This window comes from Tachysurus fulvidraco, chromosome 19, assembly GCF_022655615.1.
Source record: "Tachysurus fulvidraco isolate hzauxx_2018 chromosome 19, HZAU_PFXX_2.0, whole genome shotgun sequence".
Classification (NCBI taxonomy): Eukaryota; Metazoa; Chordata; class Actinopteri; order Siluriformes; family Bagridae; genus Tachysurus; species Tachysurus fulvidraco.
The window spans coordinates 3,150,122-3,168,275 of record NC_062536.1 but is presented as its reverse complement, the minus strand read 5'-3'; the positions used below and the strand labels follow the sequence as shown (position 1 = coordinate 3,168,275).

At 38.6% G+C, this 18,154-nt stretch overlaps 1 protein-coding gene across 1 annotated transcript; it reads left to right on the top strand.

Annotated features, from left to right (window-relative positions):
- Window positions 1–7,906: 7,906 nt before the first annotated feature.
- Window positions 7,907–13,820, top strand: rsph3 (radial spoke head 3). Its single transcript, XM_027151039.2, has 8 exons — window positions 7,907–8,263; window positions 8,353–8,440; window positions 9,222–9,360; window positions 10,261–10,406; window positions 11,581–11,784; window positions 11,964–12,126; window positions 12,872–12,958; window positions 13,709–13,820. Exons 1-8 carry the CDS (start codon window positions 8,151–8,153, stop codon window positions 13,765–13,767), a joined length of 999 nt encoding a protein of 332 aa, XP_027006840.1. The 5' UTR covers window positions 7,907–8,150; the 3' UTR covers window positions 13,768–13,820.
- The last annotated feature ends 4,334 nt before the right edge of the window (window positions 13,821–18,154 follow it).

Here is an 18,154-nt window from a genome sequence, read left to right as displayed (position 1 = left end):
TTTTTCTCCATCTATCCACCTGCTCCTCGTTGGCATCAGGACAGGAACACCAAAAGGCTCAGACAAGCGACTTCCTCTCACCCTCCCTCTTGTCAAAAAACTGGTTACTAAACCGAGACAGGGGTCCTACGTGGACGACTGGAAAACCACGTCGAGATCCTGTTTCGCCGGACGTCTACGTACGGCCAGCTAATCCTGCAGCCTCTCACCAGAGCTCTACACGCCCCCCCTCCTTCCGCAACGGAGCCGTGACAACTGCAGCCTCTGTCGGAGCTGCGACAACTGCAGCCACGATTCCCACAAGTCTAGGACGATGGTCCTCCGCGGCATATGTACGTTACGTCCGTCCGGGAACCATGGACATGTTAAACGCCCAAAAAGCCATGGACCTCCTCTGATCATGTCTGCCTTCCTAATGCGTGTTCCCTTCCCGCTCTCTCCTCTCCTGCTTGCCTACACTCTCATTCATGCCCCTGCCATGCTTACCAGCTCCCAGCCCCTAGTTCTCTAGGGTGCACCGTCCCCGCCGTAGCGGCGGTTAATAATAATACCCATTCCGTCAACGCTAACTGTATGCTCGCTAACCATCATTTACGAAGTGGTCCTGACTGAAAACAAGCATCGCGTTAGTTCAGGCAGGCCAGCGCTGCCTCCCTGCCCCGTCCGTGCATGCGCACGGACGGGTGCGTGGGAAAATACTCCCAGAACAGAACCATTCCGCCAACACTAACTGTATGCTCGCTAACCTTCATTTATTTTATTTTATTTATTACCCTCAACTATTTATTTATATACTGTATCTATTTATATATAGAGGGTGTTTGAAATGGATTCCATGGAAAGGCCCCATGAATATATTTTGTAGATGAAGCAGGGTTCAATATGGCAAAGAGGAGAACATAATTGGCCAACGTGCCATTGTGGAAGTCCCTGGCCAGCATGGTGGCAATGTCACCGTGCATGACGGTGGGGAGTCTCCACCGCCATGCAACCCTGGGGCCATATATAACACTGACCATCTTCTTACATTTCTGGATGGTCTTAGGGATGTTTTGTTTGAACGTGAGCAGCAGGATCATCAGCAGGCTCTTCCCCCGTTGCCTAGGAAGGGACAACATTGCATGTGATGTGGACGAAGTCCTCTGGCCGGACCCAGCACGAAGACGGGATGCTGAGGCGGAAAGAGTCTCTCATGCCCCTTTTCCACCGAGGCAGTTCGAGTGCTGGTTCGGAGCCAGAGCCTAATTTAGAACCAGTTCTTTCTGTTTCGACCGCCAAAGCACCGGCTCCGAACCAGGAAAAGTGGTTCTTAACCTGTTCAGGACCTCGCCCCCTTTTTGCAGGTTTTTCGCCTACATGACCTACCCAACAAAAGGTGGTACAGCTCCCACATACTTTGACACACAGGGGTGAGCCTCATTGGAAAGAAGAGATTCTCTAGTTTCAGATTGATTCTAGGCCTTACTGGCACAAAGTTACAGAGGCTAGAATGGAAGGTTTTCATTTCCGCCTGAGTTGTTTACCCGATAAACTGATTAATCTTATTTCTCTGGAATATGTTAGGGACCAAATAACAACTGAGGGTCATAGCCACATGTCTTAGCTTTCACCAAAAAACAATTCAAGTCAAAAGACCCAATAATGGCTTCAATAAAAATATTTTTCTACGGACATGTCCGTCCGGTCATGTGTTTTTGTGTACTTGTTTACTGTATAACTTTGAACTAAAAGACTACATGCTCAGTTTAAAAGGCCTAAAACAAACAGAGCCTCTCTGTCTACAAGTCTGCTGTGAAAAAAGGCCTGTAACCTGACACCCTGAGCTGTGAGAGCGAGAAAAGGTCAAGGATTGCACAATAATTCTTGTGCGCAGCTTTTTCACGCAGATCCATGCAGCGGAGACTGTTGATGTTGCATACCGTTGGAATCGTCTCCTTATTGGCTAAAGAGCTGTAGAGGTCCCGGCCTATTTCATTGCTATTGGAAGGAGTAATTGTCAGTCAAAGGCGGGTTCCCAAAAATGATGTCATGGCATCATTGGCTTCTCAGCCGTCTATCTCTGCAATACAAGCACCGATTGGCTCAAGTGAGGGCTTGTTTGATTCGTTAGGCCCTGGGCTATAAATGACGTAAATTTATGACGTAAATTTTGATTTTTTGAAACCCTCAATGAGAAGTTAGAGCTGAAAAACAAATGGTGGTGCACTACTGTTTCCAGTTTTCGGAACACAAACGGAATATTTGCGAGGCGACCAAAGTGTTTTGGATTAAAAGGCTTACAGATTCGTTTTTTCTAAAACTTAGCCCTTTATCTGCTGTACCTTTGAGATATCGAAACACATGCTTCACAGTGACACACTGTTCTTCTGTAGGTTCAGCAAAATACTGTGATAACCTGCTCACTACAAAACTCAAATCTGGTCTGGTGCAAACAGTCAGGTATATAAGACTTCCCACAGCTTCTCTGTACATTTTGACATCTTTCATTTTTACTGCATTTTCAGTATACTCCAACCTTTAGTTCACATGGTGTTTCTCTGATCTTACAGTCTTGCATGTTAAAACGCTGTAGTCTCTTATTAGTATACTTTTCTTGTGTCATTTTTACACACCCATCTGATAGATTGAAATCAATACCCAGAAAATGTTTCAGTTTACCCAGGTCTTTCATTTTAAACTTTTCTGCAAGCATCTCTTTCACTTCTTTCAGTCTCTCTTGATTGCTCGCTGCAATAATTAAGTCATCGACCCATGTAACTATGATCAATTTTCCTTCCTTTGACTCTTTGGCATAAACACAGTGGTCGGCTGGGTTTTGTGTGAATCCATTTTCAGAAAGACAATCGTGTAAAATCTTATTCCAGTTTTGCCCGGATTGTTTCAAACCGTAAAGTGATTTCTCTAGTTTGTAAACTATACCCTCTTTCTCTTGGTAACCATCTGGTGGATTGATGTAGATCTCATAGTCAATGGGAGCATGCAAGTATGCTGTTTTCACGTCCATTTGATGCAGAAGTAGATTTTCCTGTGCTGCTTTCTGTAGCATAACTCTTACACTTGTTAAGTCCGCAGTGGGTGAAAGTCTCACCATAGTCTATTCCCATTCTCTGGTTGTAACCCTTGGCCACAAACCGTGCTTTGTATTTGTCTTTTCCATCTGCATCAGTCTTGATAGAGTAGACCAATCTACCCCCCACTGTTTCCTTGCCTATTGGCAGTGTTGTCGGGGTAAACGTTTTGTTCTCGTTTAGAGACCGTATTTCTTCATCCATGGCTTTTATCCATTCTTTTGAGTTAGTTGACCTCATTGCTTCTTCAAAAGTCTGTGGAATGCCACACACCGCTCTGCAGCAATAATCTACTGTGATATTAACTCCATCATTATTACTGTATTCAGTTACAAAATCATCTAAGTAACTCAGTGTTTTTCTCTCTCTTGTCGGATATCGGTGTTTTTCTCTCTCTTGTCGGTTGCTTCACCTTGACTATCACTATGTATATTTCCACTCTGTACACTTTTCTCTGGAGCATTTTCTGTACTCCTACTCTGTGTAGTCTCATCAGTCTTGAGTTTCACTCCGCTATAGCCATCGCTTAGATCTGGCACACCTGTCTGTTTTTCTGCAACCGCTTTACTCACAAATTTCACTAGTCTGTACTTTGTTTACATCTGGGTGATACACCCAGTATGCTGGGCTGTTCTTGTCGTAACCTACAAAACGACCCCGGTCACACCTGGAATCAAATTTTCCTTTGTCCTGTTTGTACGTATGACATACAGATCCAAACTTTTGCATTTTTGACACATTAGGCTTTTTGCCTGTTATCATAAGGAGTCCGTCCCGTACGCTTATTGAAACACCTGTTACGTACCATTGCTGCTGTTTGTACTGCGTAGTGCCATAGTTGTTTTGGTAATGCACTTTCAACTATCATGCACCTACCCATCTCAAAAAGAGTACGCCAACTCCTCTCTGCAGTCCCGTTCTGATGTGGGGAATATGGAGCTGATGTTTCATGTCTGATTTTATTTTTCCTCAGTAATGTTTGGAAATCTTTGCATGTAAACTCTGTTCCATTGTCGGATCTTATGCACCTCACCTTCCCACAAGGGGATACATCCGGCAGGAATTTTTCAGTAGCCTGTACGGTGTCACTTTTCCTTTTTAGGAAATATATGAACACAGCGCTCGAGTAGTCATCAGTGAATGACTGCGCATATTTGTAACCATCTATCGACTCTGTGGCTACTGGGCCTGCAAGGTCTGTATGTACCATCTGTAATGGAGCCTTTGCTCTGGTGTCCGGATCCCTATTTCTGGTTTGGACAAACTTTCCCTGTATACACACATCACACTCTTGTTCTAGTCTGTTTGTTTTACCTTTGATCTGCATACCTTCAACAACATCCTGTAGCTTAATAACATCATCATAGTTACAATGTCCTAAAATCTCGTGCCATGTTTGTATGTTGTGACATGCATTACACTTGTCATTAGATTCAGTTCCAGTATGCAAATAATACAACTTGCCGTATACGTGTATGTTAAATCTGGTACCGTATCTGGTTATCAGGGTGTCTTTATCTTCTTTAAAAACAACTGTAGCTCCACTCATGGTTGCTGCCTTCACTGAAAAGATGCTTTGGGGGTATGACGGTACAAACAAAGCGTCTTTAAGCACTGCCTTGCGTTGCTGTCCTCAGCTGTCGATGAGAGAAACCTCAGCATTTCCCCTTCTCTGAGCGACTCCGTTGCATCGAGTGCCGTCTGCCAGCTCTACACTGTGTGTCTCTGGCCTGAATGTGCTGTCGAAACTCTTAAACATAGTTATGTCTGTGATGATATGAAACGTAGCCCCCGTGTCCACCATTGGACCTTTTTCCTGAATGCTACATGTCGGTTGCTGCTGGACACCAGTCCCTCTGTCTCTCATCTTGAACGCGTAGTCCTCGACATCATCTGAAGCTTTACTTGCGCCATCGTTTTTGTCTTTAATGTCCTTACGCCTACACATTGTGTCTTTGTGTGTGTCTCTTTTGCAGATACTACACCACATCCTCTAGCTCGATGACCTTCGATACCGTACTTGAAGCATACAATCTCGGCGTCGTCTTTGCTCCAGTCACGTGCGCTCGTCTTTGCAGGTTGTCGTCCAGCTTTTCCTTGAGTTTTCATCACACTGTTGCTCGACTCAGTTGCTTTTATCTTTTCTGTTTCTTCAAAATTACGTAGTTTAGTCTTGAACTCAGCAAATGTGATTTTATCATCTGTATGTGCCACATGTATTGCAAATGGCTTAAAACTCTCCGGTAATCCCTTTAAGACCATAGCCACTAGCAGTCCATCTCCTAACGTTTCACCTGCGTTACGCAGTGCTGTGATAGCGATCTCTGCTCTGATGATATAGTCCACTACACTTTCATCGTTTGCTTATTGTAGCGACGTCAACATGGTGTACAAGCTGATTATGCGGGGCTTTACCTTCCCTGCGTAATACCCTCTCAGTATTTCCAGAGCTTTTCTTCCATTGTTGGGTGCATCTTTCATAACTAACGAGAGGCTTTTGTCATCTAACAGTAAAATCAATTCAGCATATGCGTCAGCATTTTTCTTTGCATCCGCTTCTATCTCAGCTTCCGACTGCGGTTCATTTAACACTGTGTCTTTTAATCCTGATAAATGAAAATGTCCCAACATTTTGGTTTCCCAAAGATCAAACTTAGTCTCATCTCCATCAAACCTCAGTCGAGGCAAACTGTGCATCCTCCGTTATTCCGCCATGTTAGCACGCTGTCCGTCACAACTTTCTAAACGGTGGAAAACAACAAACTTTTCCGAACAACTCCTGGGCCCATAACCTGTTGAGTTGTGCTATACCACTGTTGCAGCTAGCGTTGCATTCGGATGACAAATGGATGACAGAGACAGGTTACCTTTAGCCTTTCTAGGCATATTTATTTTTCTTACCTGCACATCAGTCTCACGGCCAGACAGTTCAACAGTATCAAAAAAAGGGGGAACCGTAACACCTTTAGGACAAACCAATTTTTAGTGCCCCCTTGTGACCCACTCATCTACATAGCACAGAAATGCACAGCATTATAACAACATACGACCGAGGACATATTTTAACATATTTTAACACTAATGTTTAATACACTTTTACTTTACTGCGATATGATAAATTATCAGCACACATGATAGTAGGTAGCTACATGCTAAGGCTAATTTTTTTTCTGTGTTAACGATGAAATAACGTTATGTACTTTATCGATTACAACCTCCTTTTATACAGATTACATGGAGCTGCACGTACATGTTTTATTCGCTTATAACGTTGCTGGGACACGTGACACGTATACAGTGACGTCACACTCGGCGCTGTGATAGCTCTCTAGCCGGTGGAAAGGCAAACCGGTTCTTAGAAGGTTCGCCATTGGAACCAACTTTGAACCAGCACTAGCGCTAGCTCTGAACAAGCACTCGTTTCTTTCCGGTGGAAAAGAGGCATCATTGATTTTGATTTTGTAATTGCACAATATTTTGTGTAATATGCTTTTCATTTAGAGTTGTCTTTGTTCTTTGGGCTTACTTTATTTTTATGCTGAAAATACAGAAATTCAATACTGTATTACTTGCAGTACTTACAGTATGCAATATGTTTGCTGTACTGAGTTGTGAATTATTTACTTTTATTTATGGCAAAATTATTTTATAAATGCAATAAACATCTTTTCTTTGTAACTACATGCCCTGGATGCTGTGTTCTCAATTTTTTGATGTAGTGTCTAATGAATGCTGATGAGTGTTTATATATTGACCGGCTGGGTTTATGTTTTGAAAGCATTGTTTGATTTTGAGCACAGATCAAATGGTTTCGAGGTAAGTGTTTGATTTTGCCAGAAGAGTCAGGGGTTTTGTGAATGTAGTTTAAAGACTGGGTTTTGTGTTTAAAGTTTTGAGAATATGGGTGAAGGTTTCAAGAACATGTTTTAGCAATTGTGAAATACTATAAACCAGAGTGGACACTGTACAAACCACCGTTACCAATAAGAGCTGCCGACCTCCAATGGAGGATTTTACACTGTATTCTCTCTGTGAACTCTTTTATTTCCATTTTAAACCCTGATTTTGTACATAACTGTAATTTCTGTTCACAGAGAGAAACTGTTTTTCATGCTTTTATTTACTGCTCCAGGTTACAGTCTTTCTTTGTGTTTTTACGGAGCTTCTTAAGGTCTTTTAATGTTGATTTTACTTTTCAGTGATTTATTCTTGGTTTTAAATATGTCAGGAGAAACAGGTTCAGGTGCCAATTGAGCGATTTTCTCTTTGGTCAGGCAAAAATGGCAATATACCTGAGCCGAAAAAACAAAATTACTCAAAATACAGACTGTGAGTCTAAAGTAATCTTAAATCAAGAGTACGGTCAGATTTTAATTTTTATAAAAGCATGAATAACCTGCACATGTTTCAATCAGTTGTTGTTGTAACAATGTTCTATGCGCTGTCATTGAAGGAGAACTAAGCTTTGCTCCAGAGCTAAGCTAATGATTATTATTATCGGTTAACCTAATTTATTGGAATTATTTTAATACTTTAATTTATTTATTTTTGTTTGTTTGATTGTTTGTTTGTTTGTCTGTTTATATAGTTATTGAGTCACTCTGATTTTTTTAATGTAACTTGTGCAAATAAAGGTTTGGAAAAGAAGTCTCTCTCTCTCTCTCTCTCTCTCTCTCTCTCTCTCTCACACACACACACACACACACACACACACACACACACACACACACACACACACACACATCTCTCTCTCTCTCTCTCTCTCTCTCTCTCTCTCTCTCACACTCACACAGTTAAAAGCGCGTCCCACATGTATTTTGTAGCCTTACTAATTGTTTAATAGTGCCTTACACTCTATAATCAAAATGAAACAATATACCAGAGAGTAACATTGGCTGGATAAATGTAATTATATGTAAATTAAGTAGACTAACCCCAGGGCAGATACGTCATACCTAGATACTGTTGCTAGGGTAACCGTTATAAACATTAGCAGACATTGCTCGTGTCTTAGTAAACGCCAGCTTCACAGTTTTATCTTCTATTCAGCAGCTAATTTAGTATCATCGTGTCTTTATTAAAATGACTTCCTTGTTACAGCCTAAAAGAGAGCCTCCGAATGGATTCTACACGTTTTCCAGTCGTCCACATGTGGTTCCGAACCGACTCCGATACACGGACCCTGTGATGATGGAGTAAGTCTGTCTGTGTTATTGAGCTAAATGTAAATGTTTATATCATCCGGCGCGACTCACTACTATCACTTATTTGTCACGTGGAACAGAAATGATGGACGACCGATCTATGGAAACATTATGTATGACCGACGGGTCGTTAGAGGGAATACATATTCTCAACATGTACTACCAGCTGTGAGTATTTACACAAAAAATACCGGAATTAGTACAAGTGCAGGAAATGTTTTATATGTGATCACATTACTGACATGCACGAAAATGATCTGCCATCAGCATCTCGTTATTATGTGAAAAACATCTCATTATTCAGTGTAGTGGACATGGGTCACATGATTTGGATACAATTTGGACAGGGCTTGGGTCACATGACTTGGACCCGGGTCATATGACTTGTTATCAATTTGGGTCACATGACTTGGAATTAACTTTTAATTCAGAAACAAATTTGCACACATTTGACTTGATCCAAGGAGAGTTACACTTCAAGTTTGACTGATTTTTCTTGACATACTTGGCTTAAAGCACATTTTGATTTTAATGTCACATAGCAGTGTAGAATGTATTGGCAATTCTCAAATATTAGTGTTGGTACAGATGCAGCAAATTGTCTTCATGGTTACAGATTTCAACATATATAAAATGACTTATGTTTGGGTGTAAACATTCTGTTCAGCAAAACACAGTCAGTCTTTGATTTTCATAAATTTGGAACACCGTGAAGTTGAACAGTAATCGCTCCTGATGCAGCCATCTATGTGGCTTTATGTGGCTCTACCATTCATAATATAAATAAATAAATAAAAATCCTTTATTTTTGTTGTTTGCTTGTAATAAGGTGTTGCTAGATGCTTTAAGGTTTTTCTTTTCATGGATGGGATAAATATGCTTCTGTAATGTCAGTAAGATGACACCAGTTAACATGGTACTGTAAGATATTGTGTTATGTGGTTAACAGACAGCTCAGCTGGACCCAGTCGAGATCCAACGGCAGCAAGAAGCAATGCAAGGAGCTGCAGTAAGAAAGGGCATAAAAAAGTTTCAGAGAAGAAATTCAGGCAACTTCGCGGAGAGAAAGCATGTGGATGTTCAGACTGGTAGCTATTTACTAATCATTGTGGAAACTTTATGGTGTTCAACTTGTATATGTTATATTTAGGCTAAATATATCAAACTTATTTAATGATATAACATTAAAGCAGCTTTCGGGCACCAGGTGATCCAGCCGCAACCAAGGGCTCATCATTAACTGTCAAACACTACCATTGCACCTTTTCCACAAAGGCAGTTTGAGTGCTGGTTCGGGAGCCTTATTTAAAAAAGCACTGGCTCTGAACCAGGAAAAGTCGTTCTTAAGTAACACCAAAACGTTGCTGGCCTAGACTTAAGAACCGCTTGCGTGAGGGGCTGGGGGCGGGGCTACTGTTAGCGCACATGATAATGTACCTTTAGTATGGGCTGGGGTGGGGCTGGGGGCAGTGTTACTGTTAGCGCATTTGATAATGTACCTTAAGTATACCAATGTTTAATACATTTTTAATTTACTGCAATATAATCAGTTATCAGCACACATATAGTATGTAGCTACATGCAAAGGCTAATGTTTTTCTGTGTTAATGATAAAATAATGTTATATACTTTCTGTTATTTTTGATTGCAACAATGTAGGGTTATAAAAATCCAATTAGGAAAGACATACTTCTGTTCAGACAGTGATTCTTGCCATTTTTAATTCAGGCCTACATTTTATTTATACTGCTGGTAGTGTATTTTTAAAGCCCCAGCACTGTTGGGCCCTTGAGCAAGGCCCATAACTCTTTGCTAGAGGGTCAGATGTATCATGACTGTCCCTGCGCTCTGTCCCCAAATTCCAAAAGCTAGGATTTGCAAAAATGTAACTTTGTTCTGCTATAATATACAGAATATTTGATGAATACAGGCTTTCTCATGAGCATATGCTAATCTGTGCACCAGGCTAAGTCTGATTTGTGTCCTAGAATTATACTTGGAGGAGCTGAGTGATCATATTGAGGATGCCAGTGTGGAATGCCAGACAGATGCATTTCTGGACAAGCCAGCAACACCTCTATTTATTCCTGCCAAATCTGGCAAAGACGCAGCGACACAGATTGAAGATGGAGAGGTACAGATAACTTCTTCATTATTTGTCCACGTACAAATTTTGTTGCTTAATAAAACAGTTTTAACAGGCCACTTTTTAACAGATTTCTGTGTTGCCACATTACTTCCAAAAGAGAAATGGAATATTTCTTATATACCTAACTCAGCTGTGGAGAAATCTCGCTAGCAGGGTTTGATTATGGACAGAGGATGAAACAGCAGAACCTATTGTCATAATATGGATGTCAATCTGATCTTAAATTCTGATTAAGATATCTCATACAATGTGGATATACACAGAGAGACAATTAACATTATAACTAATGCTTGTTGCATGTGTTAGTGTGACACTTATGCGCAAAATGACAAAGCAACCAAAGATTATTCATTTTGCTGACATGAGCGACAGAAATCACTGTCTACTAGATTCAGGCATGTCCAGCTGCATGACAAAGTTGAGAAACGTTTAAAGCTAATGCAAATATTGAACAAATTGTTGCAGTGACTACCAATGGGAGTGAAGACAGTTGAGTGCATGTGATTCATGGCAAATAACACAAACTGCTTCTCCATCATCTACTACAATATGATGCCTAACTGAAATTTATATACAAACACCAGATCTCCCTCCAGAACCTTTCATTTGATCAAGAAAAATTATTTGGAATGCTAGTTGCTCCACCCACTGCTAAACATTATTACTATAGCAACCAGTAAAAGAAATGACCACTGTAGACTTCATTAGACAGCGACTGTAGATTTGCAGCAATAAAATCACTGTATGTGTGAATGTAGCTTAATATTTAATAGTAGGAAATGAGCATCTTATAGAAATGAAGAGCAAAGTGTAGTGTAACTTACAGTCTTGGTGTTTTGAGATAAAAACTCTTATTAAGAATGAAATTTATAGTTCAAATTTAGTGTAAATATCATAGATAAAGTTGTTCCTAATCGTGTGTCTATCACTGTGATGTCTGCTGAAGAGACAAGTTTGTAATTTGCAGTTGCTCATATAGATAGAATGCAATTGATAGAATTACGTACAAATTATTAATGTAAATTAAGAAGTAAAGCAGAAGAAGGAAATCATTAAACATTTAGACATTAGAACATCAGTCTGATTGTGGAGCATTTCAAGGCTAGCCGTTTTGACAAAAGTGTTGGACTAATAAAGTTGGTGTCTTTCTCGGTTACAGCTGTTTGACTTTGAGCTGGAGGTTGAGCCAGTGTTGCAGGTTTTGGTAGGAAAGACCATGGAGCAAGCTTTGCTAGAAGTACTGGAGGAAGAAGAGCTGGCTGGGTTGAGGGCTCAACAGCGTGCGTTCCAGGAGTTGCGTAATGCTGAATTGGTGGAAGTTCAACGACTGGAGGAGCAGGAGAGGCGCCACAAAGAGGAGAAGGCACGATAAACTGCATAATGCCCAGCTGGAATTCTTATTTTTCCCATTTTCCATTTTTAGAAATTTTAGGGTCAATCTTCAGTAGCTCTGGATAGAAAATTAATATGAATTAGAACTGACAATATTTGATTTATCTTCAGAGTATTTCAACACAAATGTGACATATCTTCCAAATGCAGGCCCGGAGGATTAAGCAGCAAAGGATGGTTTTGAAGAAAGAAAGAGAAACAGCTGAGAAAATTGCTGCTAGAACATTCACCCAGCATTATCTTGCTGACCTGCTTCCCACAGTCTATTCAAAATTGAGAGACAATGGATATTTCTATGACCCAGTGCAGAGAGGTGTGTTTCTAATTTACTGTCATTAAAGTATTAAATACTAAAAATGTTTTAAATAATATTGTATTAATTCTTCCAGGCCATCTACTTCACACCAAAACTAACATATAGTGTATAAATTCTATTGTCTTCTGATCAGACAGTAGAAATAGACCAGACGCAAGACTAAACACTTCTGTTCTCTGTCTTACATGATTGGACTATTGTTGCAAATCCTCCATAAAGTGACGTCTTTACTGCAACGTTCCTGTGGAGAAATCTGTAATACCATGACTTTGATACTCCACCAAGTCTTTCAGTAGATAATCAATTTATTCAATAATGAATTAAACAAATAACACAAATGTAGGTATTTATGTGAGTCAGCTATTTAATGTGTCTAAATAATGTTTCATTATAGGGATTTAGCCAATATAAACACTGTTCTAGGGTATTTCGAAAATTGAGTGAACACTACCTATAACTATTTATAATTAAATATATGCAAAATATCAACACAAAATGTGTGGCAGAGAAGATAGAAAGCATTTAACCAGGCAGGTTCATGCTGTTCCAAGATGTACTGTACACTCTATCAACTACCAAACCATACCCTTTAATAATGTTTTCATTCTCACATATTTTTACTAACATAAATACAAAAATTTTGTTCCAATGCTGTGATCTCATGCCGCTTGCAGTTCTTTTCCCATTTAGGCACTTTATATGCTTTAATGTAATTTAAATATACTCTTTTTCTTTATATCAGATATAGAAACTGGATTCCTTCCCTGGCTGGTGGCAGAAGTAAACAACACTCTGGAAAAGCAACAAGTTACTAGAACAGTGCTCGACAGTGAGTATGCATTTACCATTCTACAGTAGCTTTCATATCTATACAAATACTATTTTATTCTACTCTACATCAAATGTGAAGTTTCCTTTAGATGCTGGCTACCTTTAGTTTACTGGCTTTCTCTAAAATCTTTGCTTATAATCCTCCAAAAAAAGAATACATAATTATATAAAAAAATTACACTAGTTAAACTGTCCACAACATTTATTGTGACAGTTGACACTTTAGCAGTTTCCATCTCCTCATGTGGCATTGCATAGAAAAATAATAATAAAAAAAGCCTTGTTCAAAGAAAATGTTAGATAACGTTGGACAAATCTCCTGCTTTTATTGATACAGTTTCCAATCTTTAAAAACATTTGAAAAGGAAGTGATTCCTCTAAAAGTAACCAAAAAAGTTTATCCTAAAGCTTTAATCCTTCCTCATTGACTTGTCACATCTAGCTCTAACTACTACCTTGCTGCTTGCATTTTTCTCAGCATGTTTTCTGGGTTATTTTAAAGTGATTTTTTGGAAGATTTTGTACTTTAACTACTAAGTCATTAGTAGATTTATACAGAGTTCAGCCATTTCATGATTAGGGCAGAATATGGAACATCAGCACTATTAGTGTTAATGATGAAGCTGTTGAATGATGAAGTTCTGATCTCAATAATCTTACCTTAATATGTCCTGAGTGTTGGAAAGAATTTAACTTTGTAACCATGTGTTTTTTTTTCTCAAACCTGTCCTGTCCTTTCCTGTCCTAGTGCTCATACAAGATATAGCAGCCCTTCAGCATCAAACAAAGGAGGCAGAGAGTTTTTGACCGGTGCCTTCAGTTTATTTCATTTTGATGTAATAAACTTCATTATTGAAGTATTTGTTGTCTGAATTTCCTTTTTACATATTTTCTCTATTCATCACAACTATTGATTGACTTCATAGCATGACAATAACATCACAGTACCATGGCACTTTAAAACTACAAAGAGAACCAATAACAAAGACCAATAAACTCAGCCAACATTCACAATAGACAAACATTAAACACAATATAAATATTAACTACATTTAATATGCATATTTAACAGTATCCAAATTAATCAACATGTCATAAAAAAGAAATAAATAGAAAACAATTCAACCAACTAACTTGCTTGCCAAAGAGATAATCAAAGCTGCAAACTGGAACCATTTTCCCATGCTTATCAACCTATTAGCTCGAGAACAAAGATGGACTACTCTAACTCTATTTCATTCTACTTATCCTGCACAGGTATTGCTCCCTCTAGTAGTAATACCAAGCAAAGTGAGTTAAAAGGAGAAGGAGAAGATTACACAAGATGTGATCAATAATAGACAGGAATTCTGTGTGTCAACTACAAATAATGTATTTTATTTTTTTTGCTCTACATTTAAATGTTTACTCTTGAAGCTGTAATTATTTATTCTTAAATGTATTCTTAAATGTTTGTTCTTAAAGCTGTAATTATTTAAACACTTGTCAAAAGTAAATTGTTTTGAGTACATTTGTCATTGATTGTTTCATTTACCTTTGAGTTAATGAGACTTTTACATACTGTCAGCTGCATGTGGGGCACATACAGTATGGGCCGTTAGATTTTAACAGAACTCAACCATACATATAAGCATATAAGCATTGCATATAAGGCTCACATATGGGCCACATTAAATTGTATTATTTGGCTCATGTTTGGTGGAGTTATGGCACTCTTTTGGTTCAGTTCTGGCAAAGAAGAGGTGTGCCATATTTGGGCCACATAAAATTACATTTGGCTCATGCTTGGTGGAGTTATGGCACTGCTTTGGTTCAGTTTTGGAAAAGGAGATGTGGGCCTTATCTGGGCCGGCAAACACAAAATAATCTGGGCCACAGCTCAGCTGTTTATCTGACCCAAATCTGGGCCAAAGGAAATTTGCTGACTGGGTTATTAGACAGTGGCAACACGGAACAGAAATGTTACCCACACATTTTCTAGAGGGACTGCTTAAAGCGGAACCCAACAGTATCGTAGAACATTCATCTGCAGATTTGTTTCTACTCAGAAGTTGGTGGAAGTTTTGCGTGAATATTATAGTTGAAGACTTCAAGCAAAGAAGGAAATATAGAGGTGAGTAAAGTTGTGAATATGTTGTATTTGTATTAAATGCATTACAGAAGTAATGCATATGTAAATGCATAACGTTAGATCAGCTAATCTCAACCTGGCCGTTTGTTAGTTTGTGGCACTGTGGTAAAGTTGGTTTTATATTCACACATTCGGACTTCTGGGTTCAATAGCTTTGTTAATGTGCATTTAAAAAGGATACTTACAATTAATTTTCATTACTGACTATAATAAGCAGTACCTACAATCCATTTTTCTGCAAAAGTCGATGTGTTTATAAGGCTTAAAAACACGTTTTTGCCTATGGAATGATGTGACATCATCAGCACCAGAGGGACCATCTACAAATTACACGATACTTTTCTGGCAAGGTGCTAAGACTAAGTGCAGGGAGCAATGCATATTTCTGATGAAAGTTACTGGTCTGAGCTTTTTCTTCGAATTCATGATGGTATGTTTTACAATTCCAAACCACCTTTCCACATGGCAATTCGTAGTGCTGCACGATTAATCATATCGCAATCGTGATATCAAGCCTGTGCGATTATATGACGCAAAATGCTGCATTTATTTATTAAATAAATAATAAATAAATGCATGTGGGGACATGACAACCCATTCTCTCTGAAAGCTGTTTGCCTATTTCATACACTACACCGCTATCCGCTAATTATAAAAAAGACCAGTGAGTTTCAGTTTAGGCAGTGGCACGTGTGGCACGTATGGTCATGTCGTGACTTTTTCCGGTGTGCAGCGCGGAACGGGTGAAGATGGATGCCGAGCAGACGGACACTGAACTGGTGGCCAAAAAAAAATGCTACCTCTGTTATATGTAGTGTTAATTTCGTCAGACGAGACGAGACGAAATATGTTCGTCAACAACCTGAGAAAGACAAACAGGGGCAGAACACCAGCAGACATTATGCTTTTGGCTGTGAGGCAGGTGAAGCTAGAAGGCAAAAGCATATGTAGCACAGCTAAAGAATTTGATATTAACTACATTGACCTGTTACTGCCAGAAAATGTCAAATGATGACATCCAGGGTGAAGCTACCACTTTCTCAGTGCCAGTTGGCTATAGAAAAAATCGCCAGATTTTCAACGGTTACCAAGAACAGCAGCTGAGAGATTACATAATAAAGGCCTCTGAGATCTATTATGGTCTATCTCCCAAAGAAGTGCACAGTCTGGCTTACCAGTTTTCAGTGTCGCAACAAATTAATAGCAAGTCCAGGGAAGTATGGCTCAGATGTGTTCGCTGCCAAATGTTTGCATACAAAGATTGTACCCCTGGCAATCCAGGGGCATAAATTTGTCACAACTGTGATTCTTGTGACTCTGAATGAAGCACAGCCAGTGCTGCGCAGGGTTTCCTACTTTAGTTCAAATTGTTAAGAGTATTGGACATGTGGACCTTTTAAGACTGTTGGTCTGTTTGTTTTTGTTTGCTATTAGGCAACTTACATAATGAATTGATGATAAAGAGGCTTTAGCACTAAAAAATATTTCATTTTATTTCTCAACACAGTAGACAATTCAAGTAACTGATCACCCACTTTAATCCCATTGTTTAAACATAAGGGGCATTGATGACAACTATCATAGGGGTGGTATTCATAATAAAACTTATTTGCAGTTTCTAGCTTAAAAAAATGAAAAAGTTACACATTACCTTTTTAGATCCCAATTTATCACTGAAATCCTATTGAACCTCTATAGGGACAACCAACCCCATACCTCGTGACAAGCAACCCCGTAATGGGGTTGGTTGTCACATTGTGTCAGAGTGTATTTGATGGTTAATTACTTCATGTTACAATACATTCTAAAAGTAAAAAGTATACACATTTAAAGCCAAGACCCCAAGTTTTCATTTCATGTAGGAATTACTGCTGAAAGATTTTTTGAAGATGAGCAAGTCACGCATGAGTAAAAATTGTGACAACCAACCCCGGTCTCCTCTACATGACAGCTTATGTCCCGATGACCGGTCTTTGCATTCCGATTAAAAGCAATATCAATGAAGTAAAAAATGTGCGGCCAAGTTCGAGTGTATGTACTGTTTAAACGAGTGTTCTCAACTTCTCACTGATATTTTTGTGATCCGAGGAGTTTTGACAAGTTTTATAGCCTTGATATTGTTTCTTATTCAAAAGTGGTGACAGAAAAAACTCTTTACCCCCAACCTGAAACCTCTTCCCCTGTCACAATCACATCATAATCAAAATTAATAATTAGACTTAAAAGCAAATGTATATGTAAGGGAATCAAGTTTAATAATTACATGTAATATTGCTCCAAATATCATCTATAATGGTGAGTGCAATACCATGTATAACTTGCATTAAGTTGGTAATTTACTTTGTGTGTGTGTGTGTGTGTGTGTGTGTGTGTGTGTGTGTATAAAATATGTATATGTATATATAATGTATATGTATATATATGTGTGTATGTACATACAATATATATATATATATATATATATATATATATATATATATATATATATATATATATATATATATATACTATATATATATATATATATATATATATATATATATATATATATATATATATATATATATATATATTGTATGTACATACACACATATATATACATATACATTATATATACATATATTATATACACTGTACACCTACAGTTTTGATCTTAGGCTTTTCTTTAATCAGCATTAAAGTTTTATTTTATATTTTAATTTGAAAATGTTTTGCATTTGTTTGTTGTTGCTAGTTTGAGTTTAGAAATACAAATTTCAGCATTATCAGTAATCTGTGTGTGCATTTTCCTTGAGAACCAAGCAAGTTGACTCATGATACCATTTGTTTATTATATTGCAATCGTATTTCGCAATCGCAATATTGACCTCAATAATCGCATGACATTTTCCCCAAATTGTACAGCCCTAGTCCACTTAAGAGTCATGCGCAAGTGCACGTCTTTACGTATCGCATGTAATTCACACACAGTTTCACGTCGCATCGCTGATATGGCAGAAGACGTTTTAAAACAACTATTGCTTCGGATAAAATCCAGTGATTTCTACGCTTTACAAATCTACG

Excerpts from the sequence above, each read along its gene's own strand:
- rsph3 (XM_027151039.2), top strand. The coding sequence starts at position 8,151 with ATGACTTCCTTGTTACAGCCTAAAAGAGAGCCTCCGAATGGATTCTAC. Across the intron at positions 11,785-11,963 it reads GGCGCCACAAAGAGGAGAAG|GCCCGGAGGATTAAGCAGCA; the intron begins GCACGATAAACT and ends TTCCAAATGCAG. Across the intron at positions 12,959-13,708 it reads TACTAGAACAGTGCTCGACA|TGCTCATACAAGATATAGCA; the intron begins GTGAGTATGCAT and ends TTCCTGTCCTAG.